At 37.4% G+C, this 13,146-nt stretch overlaps 1 protein-coding gene across 1 annotated transcript in view; it reads left to right on the forward strand.

The window, feature by feature from the left end:
• Positions 1 to 13,146, forward strand: part of LOC107294448 (contactin-associated protein-like 2) — a gene marked incomplete at its 3' end in the record, with an annotated part of 224,190 nt that overhangs the window by 44,472 nt on the left and 166,572 nt on the right. The window contains exon 3 of the mRNA XM_015823679.1: positions 2,197 to 2,367. Within this exon, the coding sequence (XP_015679165.1) occupies positions 2,197 to 2,367 (171 nt within the window). The remainder of the gene's footprint in view (positions 1 to 2,196; positions 2,368 to 13,146) is intronic.

The raw sequence follows: 13,146 nt of genomic DNA on the forward strand, positions 1-13,146 counted from the left end.
GAGAGAAAGAGAGGGAGAGGAAAGAGAGGGAGAGAGGAAAGCATAATCACTATGCTTTAATTATGTTCAATTTGTAAAAATGAAAATACATCCTGCATATCAGATATTTACATTGCGATTCATAACGTAGCAAAATTACAGTTATGAAATAGCAATGAAAATAATTTTATGGTTGGGGGTCACCACAACATGGTGGCCATGCCCACTTGGTGGCCACACCCACTTGGCCACGCCCCTGGCATCCGGCGATGTATAAGTGGTGGCCACACCCACCCGGCCATGCCCCTGGCACCCGGCGATGTATAAGGGGTCACCACAACATGGGGAACTGTATTATGGGGTCACGGCATTAGAAAGGTTGAGAACCACTGATTTAAAGGAACAGAGAATGACCCGTGCAGCTTATAAAAGCAAAGAAAAAAAGAACAGTAAAAGACTGGAATTGAGTCTTAGATTTAAGTAGAAATAAGAAAGGTTCTCTCAAAATTAATTAACTAAAGTTTTCTTTTATATTGACCTAAAAGATGATTTGGAATTTAAAGATATCTGGTGTGAATGGAATATAGAAGTCATAATTGGTGGACGTGTAGGGACATTAAAGTTTTATGGATTAATCTTGTAATGTGTTATGAAGTTGATGTTAAAGAAATTAATTTGATGCTTAATTTTATAATAGATGTAAGAGCATTGCTATGTTTTATTTAGTAGAAATGTCAAAAATCTCCACTTATTTGAAGGATTTACAAAGAAAATATATTTTGGTTTGGAGAAGATGGACTGATTATATATGAAAAGTATTATTTAGCTTAATATGGTTGAATATTATTTTTAGTTTTATGACTTAATTATAATATTATTTTGAGATGTTATAGATAGAAGAACTATGTGATTGAAAAGTATTATTTAGCTTTTGATTATTATATATGAAAAGTATTATTTAGCTTAACATGGCTGAATACTATTTTTAGTTTTATGATTTAATTATAATATTATTTTGAGATGTTATAGATAGAAGAAGTATAAGATTGAAAAGTATTATTTAGTTTCTGTTTATGATTTAATTATAACATTATTTTGAGATGTTATAGATATAGATGAATTAGGAGATTGAAAAGTATCATTTAGTTTATGAGTGAATTTAAGATTATTATTAGTAGTTTAATAGGGTTGAATATTATTTTGAATTTTATGGTTTAATTATATTATTATTTTGGTTGTTAATTAGGTATATTATTATTTTTGTTGTTAATTGGTTAATACTTATTTTTAAAGGGAGTTAAAGTATGTTATGGATTTAACTGTTAGTATAGTTGGGTAATGTTATTTAGATTATGTTATTGTTTATTTGTACCCTGTAATCAGCTCTGGGAAGTGGGAAGGGTGGGGAGGGTGGGGTGATATATATTGTACAATTTTTTTTTAAACTTTTAATAAAAAAAGATAAAGGAGGGAGATGAGTTGAAGACTGCCTTTAACTGGGGAGCTACCTTAATATCTTTCTATATATATTTCTTCTGTGTAATTGGTTAGAACTGGTATTCAAGTTTGCTCTTTATAATATTATGCCTCTAGTTATATTATTACATTGTTTTGTTTTTTAATTCAATTTGTAAAGTTTGAGGGTTTCTAAGAAATCTGTCTATAAACTCTCTAAACATCAAATATACTGCATTTGTTAGACTTCAAGATTTCATAGAACTGCCTTTTTGCTTTCTTCTCACTATAGTTTATCTAAAAAAATACCTGAACTGGGAATTTTAACTTTAATGTAATTTTAGTGGAATTCATAAAATCTCATCACAAAAGGATGCAATGTTGACCTTCATGAATTCAATTAATCTCTTCAGATTCCTGTTTCAAGTATGATTTAACAGATGAAAGCTTCCATTAACTTGGCAGCTAAGTAAAAAGCATTCTTGTTTATTAAGTGCAAGTAGAGTTTTCTAATATAATATATATTATGAACAGCAACCATGCCATTAAATTATAGGCAATATTAAGCTGCAATTGTTTATCAATAAAAGAATCAAACTATTAATATTTTAATTAAAATATTTTTCTGTATAGAAGACAAATATGATAGCATGCTTCCCATTTCAAACCTCAGCTTTCTGATCCTTTGTAAAAAGTATTTTTCATTTTGTTTAATTTTAAGTAGCACATAACTCAAAAGAACTATATTTTTATATTTTACAGAGAATTATTGGAATTCTGCATCATTTGTTACTCGATCTTCATATCTCCACTTCTCTACCTTCCAAGGAGAGACCAGTGCTGACATTTCATTCTATTTCAAAACATCAGCCCCTGATGGAGTCTTCCTTGAGAATCGGGGGAATTCAGATTTCATCAAACTTGAGCTAAAATGTAAGTATGTCCAAAACATGAATGAGAGTATCAGATGAAAGTAAAACAAGGTGTTAAATTTTTATTATCATCTATACTCTATGAACTCTCCAATGAAGCATAAACAATGACCCCAGGTATCCTGTCTTAATCTAGAATGTTTTATGCTTAATTTAATGCAGTGTTCCAATATTTGAGAGGGTCTCCCAGAGAGGAGGGGGTCAATCTATTTTCCAAAGCACTTGAAGGCCAGACAAGGAATAACAGATAGAAACTGATCAAGGAGAGATTCAACCTAGAAATAAAGAGAAATTTTCTGACAGTGACAACAATCAACCAGTGGAACAGATTGCCTTCAGAAGTTGTGGGAAACTTCATCACTGGAAACTTTCAAGAAGAGACTGGACTGCAGAAATGGTGTAGGGTCTCCTGCTTGAGCGGGGGGTTGGACTAGATGACCTACAAGATCCCTTCCAACTCCTATTTCTATTTCTATTTTCTTTTTAATCCATAGCTATGCTAAGTAATAATGCCACTTTCCTTTAATTTTAAAATCTTTCCTCCAATTATTTAAGGAGATGGACATGAGTCTCTTCCTCACAATTACACTCCACAATAATCAGATTAAAATTTTCACTTAAAATGAGGAATTCAAGGCTAGGTGGGAATTTGAGGACAACTGCACATTCCAATAGTTAGTTTAATATATTTATCTTTAGTCCATTTAGGGGCACAAAGGTATACTGGTGGAACTTGATCTCTTATGCTAACTGATCTTTCTTCTGCCTTGGTAATGAGGTCAGTGAGTAGTGCTTAAAGTACCAGCTTTAATGTAAAACATCTATCAATTACTTTCCTGAACATGGGCTACCAGCAAAGACGAGGAGGGATTTTGCAGCTACCTAAATACAGAGATTTAGTCATTGTCAGAATTTGATCTGAAGTGAGTAAGAACTTTCTGCCACTCTTGCTTTATTGGAAAACTCCAGTAAATCAAAGCCCCTTGTGAATCAGTCCCATGAATTATGCATTCTCTCTCTCTCTCTCTCTCTCATTCTGTTGTACTTGCTTCCTTCATCTGAGTCATCTGTCTTGTTTTCTAATGTTCTTTCTCTCTTATGAATTCTTCTGCTCTTTCTCATTCTATCACTTTGCAAAGGAAACTATTGACAGACCTCTGTGAATAGACTGCTTGCTTTTCTCAACCCTGCCCTAGTAGCTTGTGCTCTCTGCTACCTCTGTTGCCAGAATACACTCAAAAACTGCAATGTTAGCTAAGTTGCAAAAGAAAAACAAATAAGGGACAGTTTCTGTGACTCCAGCTTCATCTGCAAACCTGTAATTAACTAGCATTTTGATCAAATGAGAACAGGAATAATTTACGCAATTACTGTATTTGATGTAAATCAAATAATTAAAGTATTTAAAATACATAAAGTAATATTGTTTTCACAAGATTGAACTTGTAACATTTCCAGTTTGCCATCACAGCACCTGCAGACACAGGAAGGCGAGCTCCGTCTTCTGCATCCAAATTCATCCTGCTGGGGAACCCTGGAAAAGGTCGAAAGTTGCCCTGTAGGGGCGACGAGCAAGGAGGGGACCCCCGCTTGATTGCAGGAGGGCAGCAGCCCTTCCGCTTGATCTAGGGCAGCCCTCCAAATCAGTGGGAGAAAGACCGGCCATAGCAATATGGCTCGTCACTAAGCTGCTGATAGCCGAAGTCAAAATTACCATCAAGCACCTTCAAAGCAACGCAGATGAAACTGGTGAGATATGATCTTCTCTTTAAGACTTTAAGTATTTTCTCCTGTAAAAGCTGCCCAAAGTATTTTTTCCCCCTGTGAGGAGAGAGGGAAGGGAATATCTACCCTATCCTCCAAGAAAAGCGGCGACTAACTACCCAGGGGAATTAAAGCAATTATAAGAACAATTTTAATCTAATTGGATCTGTATGTTTTGGAAACTTGGGGACTAAAAGTTTTCCTATTCTTACTGGAGACTTTTGCTTTAATTTAAAAAAAAGAAATAAAACTTGAAAAACTATCATAAAAACTTTGGACTTAAAAAGTTTTAAATGGCATTGATAAGATAAGATAAGATAAGATAAGATAAGATAAGATAAGATAAGATAAGATAAGATAAGATAAGATAACCTTTATTGTCATTTTTATACTGTGGGCACAATGGCACACATCAAAAATGAAATTTAGTTGCCCGCTCTCAAAGTGAAACATATACATGACACACACCTAAACATATTATGAACAACATATGTATAGACCCACATCCCTACATATACGTAGCAAATAAATATTAAATATTGTCCATCTTGAATATATAACGGAAGGAGGAAGCTTGAGAGTTTGCAAGGTTAATGCTGTATGGAATGAAACTCTGGCTGAATCTGGATGTTCTGCTTCGGATACCATGAAGCCTCCTCCCAGAAGGTAACAAGGAAAACAGGTCATGAAGAGGATGTGTAGTGTCCCAGATAATCTTATGGACCCTGCTCAAGCAGCGCTTCTATGCTATGTCCTGGATGGGAGGGAGGGAACTGCCGATGATCTTTTCGGCCATTCTCACCACTCTCTGCACTGCCTTCCTTTCTGGTTATTGCCTAAAAGAGATTTGGCTTGAAGCCCAGACTCCAGATAAAATTCTTCTGACCTTGACAGATACCACCTGTGAGAAACTCAGCTATAATAGAGAACTTTTGGGCGACATATTTGACCTGCTTGAACTATTTTTAATGTTTGATTCTAAAATCTTCAACTTAATACACTATTAAGAGAATATGGATGGAAATAAAAAATCCTTTCCATATTGAAATCAATACACGAAACTATTCTCTCAGCTTGTGACAAAATAAGATGCAACATAAAGGAACAAGATGCCATCTTAGATATACAAACCCAGATTTTGACTACAACCAAAGAACTAACAATGCAGAAAATAACAGGAGAAGTGGAACAACCAAACACTAAGATGGAGGACTTAATTGACCAACAAATCCAGCCAATGGAAAATTCAGAAAAGGGAGTGACAACACTGAAAATGGAAAAGACTTTCTATATAAATCAGAAGAATTTTGAGGAAAAGGAAGAACAGATTGAATGGAAGATAAACCTATCAGGATAATCGTGGGAAATTGGAGTAATAGGGAGGCAATCAAATGAATACAAATGGGCTAGTTTTTAAAAAAAAAACTGCAACTAAATGGTCTTTCTTACTTCAAATAATATATATAATAATAGAGGGAGAACTATTTGATGATTTAAATGCACTGACATGGAAGGCTACTTGCCAAAGGGAAAAAGCCAGAGTAAAGCTGAAGAAAATTAGGGTTTTGATTTATTAGAGGGAATTTCATATTACTAATTAGAGGGTTGATTATGGTGGAAAATAGATAATTTTTAGAAAATAAAGTATCACTATAATTGAATAGGTAAGATGTGTAACAAGATAAATAGACTTTGGTATGAAAAGGGAAAAAGGGAGAAGTTGAGATAAGAGGAATTTTGGTCACCTAATTTAAAATATTTGGAAATCAGTTGAAAATAAGAATTCTGTTTGCTTAATATGAGATAAAGAATATTACCAGAAAAAGAGAGGATTTTAACTTTTAAAAATTAGACCCAAACAAAAAAAAATATGAATATTACTGATCTATTGATTAACTGAGATAGTACATATAATGGTTTTGATTTATTCAAGGGGATACTGTATTATTAATTAGATAGTTTAATATGGATAGATAACTTTTAGAAAACAGAACAAGACTATACTCAAATAGATAAGATGTGTATTTAGAATATTAGATTTTGTTATGAAAAAGGAAAAAAGAAGAAGTTGAGATAAGGGAAACTTTGGTTACCTAAAGCTTGGAAATTATAAATATCAAATGTTAACATGAATATTGATGGGAAATTAAATCTTGGGGAAAAAGAAATAACAGGACATTGATTGTATATAAGGATTGAATGTGTAAACACAATTAAGATATGTATAAGCTAAAAATTATTGATACATGTAATAATGTTTTTACTTAGTTGATAATAATAAGAACTATATTAGCCTAATATGAGATAGTAGATATTGAGGGAAAAAGAGAGGAAATATCTGATGTTGTAACTTGAGATTTGTACTAAAGATTTATGTATGTTATTGAACTATTGATTAACCCAGCCACCATGTTGCTTTTAAAATACTTTATTGTAAAATTAGAAAACTAATAAAATATTATATAAGATTGAACTTGTAAGGACCTGCCTCAACCAGTCCTCCCAAGGAAGCAGAACTCTTGAAGCAGCAGCATTTCAAAAGGAACTTTTATTTGGAGATGTTGACAGCAGGAATAGAAGGCAGGATCTGAGGGTTTCCTGCGTGAATCAAATAGTCAAAAGAATCCAAAATAACCCCACCCCAACTGTCCATCCGGATGGTTCAAACAGGCCAATCTGCAGGTGTGAAAACGCTGTGGGAATGGAGTGATAAAATACTGCTTCCAAGGCTGTTAGGTCTCTGCGCCATTTCTTCCGCGGCCAGAGATAGGGCAGATGGCCGGAGGCACATTCCATTCTCACCCCACTAGAGAAACATTAAAGAGGATAGAGCAAGGAACAAAGCAAAGGAAATAAGCATCAGCATCCCAAGCTTCGCCCTCTCCCCCCAGGAGAATGCCAGAACTCGAAGAGAATAAGAAATCCCATGCCCATAGAAGGACCAGGTTCTGACAGAACCTATCTTATATGTAAACAATACATCTCTAGAAGATAGTTATGCTACAATAGAGGGATTGATTAATAATCCCTCAGCATTTACCATGTTAGATTTTGACCAAATTTAAATTCTACACATATAATCAGGACCTTCATATATTTAAAAGAAATATTTTATTTCCTGAGTGGAAGGAAAGTATTATAATGTGAAACCAATCTGCTTTGCAGAAGAGTTAATGAAGAATTCCCATTAATAAAGTACAGTAAAGAGCTGTAAAATATTTGGTTGGCTCATTTATCGAACAATACTTATTTCTACTTGATACCTATCAATGATCTGTAGCAAAGTCAGAGAAACATTTCAGGCAACATTTTTACATAACTTGATATATTTATATTATAATTACTTTTACATGTCACTCATCAAGACAGACTTCAATTGTTCAGAATTTAGCAGAAGATCTTGGCTATATTTTAGCATATCAAAAAGAAAGGGTAGATTTCATTAATTGTAATTTTAGATAAATTTATTTTCCAAATACTCTTCTATTTACCTTATTTTTACTGGGGAAATAATTCAGCTTCTTCCATTGCTGTCTGTAAGTGCCTGTTTTCATTCAATGATAGTAACTTTCAATTGAGAGTACAGACATCTGCACCGGTGTAACAGCTGTTCTCATCACTGAGAATTCAAACATCAAATTAGGGACAAGAATTGACAGGACATGTCTCCTCTCTTCAAATTACTAGTACGCTAAATTCCTTACTATCTAACTTTTGTTCATCACACAGTCAGTCAGATTTTCAGACTGGATTTGGCATTTTTATCTACCTGTCTAGTCCTTCCCAAGAACCTGGAATAGGCAGATGTTAATGTTTGGTAGTATTAGAAGTATCATGGCGGGATATAAGCTGTTCCAAGTAAAACTCCCTTTTGCAATTGACTGACAGTGAATTTGTCAGTGTTGATGTTCAAGTGGTGCTCCAGTTGTCTTGGGATGCACCCAAGGTACATTACAATCTTTGCTTTCTTTTGCCACAGTCGTTCTATTTCCAGGTCTTTGTATTTCGTTATCTTCTCCAGTTCTTTCTCTTCTATTCTGCTGTCTCCAGGTTGTGCCATATCCATTATCCAGAGTCCTCCATTTAACAATTGTTAAATCTGGTATATGGCAGGTGTCTGTTGGTTTAAATTCTGAAGTCCCAGAATACTTTAGCTTCTTCATTTTCTATGGTTTTTTCTATTGTAAGGTCCCACCAGCACAAGTCTGAAAGCTTGGAAAGCTTGGAAAGCTTGGAAAACAAGCTTGGAAAGCTTGGAAAACAAAACCTCTGGTCTCTGTGACCCACCAGTTCCTGTTTGCAGGCAAATGATATTTCCTGCAGATCTTACAATGCACCATTGTTGCTACTTTGTCATGCCATTGTTTGCATTTGGTCTATATTATTATTGTTATCTCATTGCACAGTCAGCCAGATGTTCAGACTGGATTTGACATTTTTGTCTACCTATCAAGTCCTTACCAAGGATCTAGGATAGGAAGATCTGGATGTTCGATGGTGTTACAGATATCATTGCAGGATGGAAGCTGTTACCAGTAACACCGCCTTTTGCAACTGACTGATGGCAAATTTGTCAATACCAATGGTGTTCAAGTGGTGCTCCAGTTGTTTTGGGATTGCATCCAAGGCTCCTATTATTATTGGTACTTGCTTGCCTTTGCCACAGTAGTTCTATTTCTATTTATAGGTCTTTGTATTTTGTTATCTTTTCCAATTCTTTATGTTCTATTCTGCTATCTCCAGGCACTGCCACATCTATTATTCAGACTTTTTTGTCTTTCTTATTGACAATTTTTAAGTCTCAGGTGTTATGTGGCAGGTGCCTGTCTGTTTGAATTTTAAAGTCCCACAGCAAATTAACTTCTTCATTTTCTATGACTTTCTCTATTTTATAGTCTCCTCCCCAGTTCTTGTTTGCAGGCAAATGATATTTTTTGCAATCTTCCAATGCAACATTGTTGCTACTTTGTCATGCTGCTTCTTGTAGTCAATATGGGCGATTTTCTTGCAGCAGTTTACCAGGTGGTACATTGTTTCTTCAGCTTCTTTGCATGGGTGGCACTTATTGTCTTCTCAATTCTGGCTTTGTGTATATTGTCCTTAAGGCCTGGTCTTGTTCAGCCAGAGTTCCTCAGTCTCTTTCTTCAACTTTCCTGCTCTTAGCCATTGCTAGGTCTTGTTATTATCTGCTTTCTGTGCTATTTTTTTAATGTATTGGCTATGTAGTGCTTTGTCTTCCCATGTCTCCATTCTGTTCTGCAGTTGGTTTTTCTTGTAGGCCAGTTTGGTCTCTCCAATTGTCAATAAGCCTTCCTGGCATACTAACTTCAGTGTGCCTTCTTCATTGTCTTTCAGATATTCTTCCAAAGCTATTTTTTTCTTCTTCAAGCATCTGATATACTTACAACAATCCATGCCCATCTATTTGCCTTGGTAGGTAGAGTCTGTCAATGCCACTGTGCAGCTAAAGGGCATGATTCATTGTCATTATTTTTTTGGTCTTCCTATCCACTGCTTTTAGTTCTGCTTGAGTCCAATCTACTATTCCAGCTGTGTATCTAATGACTGGAATTGCCCAGATGCTGATTGCTTTGATGGCATTTCCTCCATTGAGTTTGGATTTTAAGATCTTCACTCTCTTGATGTATTCACTTCTAATCTTTTTCTTGACTTCAGTGTGCTTGATGTTGTCAGTTTGAAGGTTACTAAGTATTTGTAGTCATCATCCTCAGCCAGACTCTTAATGTTATTTTTATGGGGCATCTTGATTCCTTCAGTTTTCACTATTTTCCCTGTTTGATAGTGAGTGCACATTTGTCCAATCCAAACTCCATTGTAATATCTTGACTATATATATGGACAATGTTGAGCAGCAAAACTATTTCAAATGGAGTTTTTCCATACAGCTTCAGATTGTCCATGTAAAGAAGGTGGAATAGTCTGGCAGATGTTTTTAATGTTTGATAGTCATGGCCTGAATTATTCAGTATTGTTGACAGAGGAAACAGTGCAGTGACAAATAGTAGTGGTGATAGTGAATTTCCTTGAAATATTCCTTTCTTGATATTAACCTCTCGCAGTCTCTCACCATTGACTTGCAACTGTGTCTTCCACTGTGCCATCAATCTTTTCACAAAGTTTCTGATATTTCTACTAACTGCTGTTTTTTTAGGCACTTGATTATCCAGTCAAGTGGCAGAGAATCAAATGCCTTTTTGTAGTTGATCCATGATACATTTAGGTTGGTCTTCCTTCTCTTGCAGTTTTCTAAAATCATTTTGTTAATTAAGAGTCGATTTTTTGTTCCTCTGCTATTGGGTGGTTTCCTTTCTGCTCAAGTGGAAGGAGATTGTTTTCAACTACATACTATTGTACTGCATCAGCTACCTCACCAGTTAGCAATTTGAAAGTTGTTGGTAAGCAAGTAATTGGCATGTAGTTGTCTGGTGCAGCCCTTGTGGTTATATCTTTCATTATCAGGTAAGTTTTCCCAGATGTTAGCCACTCTTCAATTTCACCTCCTTTTAGTATGTTGTTAAACTGCTTGGCAGTGAGTGGGTATATAGACCAATCAGATGTTTCAGCCAAAAACCATGCAGTTCATCTTCACCTGGTGCTGACCAATTCTTGATCTTTTTTGCTCTTTTCTCTACCATTTCTGCTATTATTACTAGTTTTTTCATTTCAACTGTCAGGTCTCCTTTTTCAGGTGTCGTGCCATTCTGGTGGAGGGGGGAGGAGGTCCTCTTTGAGGAGGCATTCTTTGCATACTTTTGTTGTAACACTGTAACTGCTTGAAAATTAGGTAGGGGGATTTCAGAGATGGGATGAACTCTCAGTAAAAAATGTTTTGATTAACCACATGGAGTCAAGAGTCATGCTTTCCTGAGGGGGCTGCTGGGGCAGGTCCTTACATTAAGCAGAATCTGCAATAGTGGTGAACCCGGAAAGGCTTTTACCTCTACTATGGGGACCATGCAAGATCTGTTGTCACAAGGCAGTGACCAAGAGGAAGCTGAGTGCTAGGGGGAAGCCTCTGCTAAGGCAAGCCCCACAGCAGACCTCTCTGAATGGAGGAAGGAGGCTGCCAGCCTAGAGGACTCCTCAAAATCCATTGGTGTCTGGAAGAAGGACAATTGGGAAGGGAGGACTAAGAAAGTGACTCTCACCCAAGATAGCCAGTGGCACAAATGGTAAGCAGATGTAGAAGAACTCGAGTATGAGGAGGAAGAAAGCGGTGAAGTCGACCATGCTGACTTCCTCATGAAGCAAGCTATGCACACCATAATTGAAAGGTTCCAAAGTCTTAAGGTGTGTGGAACCGTGGCAAAGTTGACCTCAGTGGAGGATCATCAAACCTGAGAGGAAGATAATGGTGGGAGAGCTTCTCCCTTAAACACCACTGCAGGGGTCCTGGTATCCCCAGCTGGGGTGGCGACAATGGCAGTATCCGCACAAAGTAACCCCACCAACATACCGGGGTGGCAGAGGAGCAGATACCTGAAGAAGAAATGCCCCGCTGCTAGGGATGAGATTCGATGGGGACTCCCAGCAGTTGGGATTTTTCCTGGCCCACATCCTAACTTACATGCAGGAGTATGGGCCAGACATCCCCACTGAAGGCACCAGTGAGGTGTGTCATGTTGGCATTAGATGGAGCAGCTGCCCGCTAGATGATAACCCTCCACAACACAAATGCTCCTGAGCTGAGAAACTTTAATCATTTTATGACCATGCTCCGCCATTGGTTCAAGACCCCCCAGCTGACCAGAAAGCTACAGACTGCATTAAGACTATGAGGCAGGGGCATAGAGCTGTGGTGGAGTATACTGAGGAATTCCACAATCTGGCATGCTACTTTGACTGTCCAGAAGACATCCTCATTAGCTGTTTCAAAGATGGGCTGAATGATGACTTTTACTATGCTTGTATGGTTCAAGGATCCCCTATGACTCTACATAGCTGGTGTGTGCTTGATGAAGAAGTGGAGATTGATCAAGCTCAAAACAAGTACCGAGCAGCAAAATCCTGAAAGAAGGCTCATCTGGGTGAAAAAAGAAACTGCAAAACTCCAACCTTCACCAGCCTGGTTGACTGCCTGCTTCAAGTGTGGTCAAGAAGGGCATCAGGCTGCTGAATGTAAAATCAGGTGTCCAGTAAAGAAAGCCAGCCCAAACCCCATGGGGAAAATGATGAAAGGGCCAGCACAAGGTAAGAAGATTGCACTGAAAGGAGTGGAGGTCGTAGAGTTCACTCCCAATGCCAAAAGAGTCTGAGGGAACAACTTCAACCCCAACAGACAACGGCCAGGGTTCATGGACACTGAGGATGATGATGACCCCTTGGTAAGTGACCTGGTCACACGAGTGACTGTCCCCATAGAGTTGTATTTCCCCCATGTCCAGGTTGAAGGCTAATCTCAGGTGCTTAGTGAACCCAGCCTTGGGTATTTGGCTGATGTGGTTGAAAGTCCTGGTGGCATTTTGTCAACTGGACAGCTCTGTCACAGGGGGCATCCCAGCAACATTTGCCACCGAGCCCCTAGGTATGCAGATGGAGGTGCATTTGGAAGTAATGAGCTTCATAGTGGCACCTGGGATTGAAAGATCTTAAATCCTAGGGCTGTTTTGGTTGAAAAAGCGAATCCTTATGTGAACTGAAGGAATGGGCTTGTCAGAATCCATTTCCTTCCTAGGGGGGAATCCATTTCATTTCTCTTCATTTCTTTCTGTGGTTTCTGCCATTCTCCTGAGGGAGAGAGGGGAAGGCCCTGTGGGATGCCCTTTTGCTTTGCTACAATGTATCCTCTACACTGTTTCTACATATTTGCTCTTTGAACTGTCTCTCCCTTGTTGTCAACCTGAGGTGAGAAAAGAATCTGCCTCTGGCCATCTGGCTTATCTCTTGCTGCGGAAGAGAAAGGTGCGAAGACCCAAGAACGTCTTCACAGGCATGGGAATGAACTCCGTTATCAGCTCCATTCCCATAGCGAACTTAACATCTGGGTATTGGCTCA

The sequence above is a fragment of the Protobothrops mucrosquamatus genome, unplaced genomic scaffold, assembly GCF_001527695.2.
Source record: "Protobothrops mucrosquamatus isolate PMUCROS unplaced genomic scaffold, P.Mucros_1.0 scaffold1946, whole genome shotgun sequence".
Lineage (NCBI taxonomy): Eukaryota > Metazoa > Chordata > Lepidosauria > Squamata > Viperidae > Protobothrops > Protobothrops mucrosquamatus.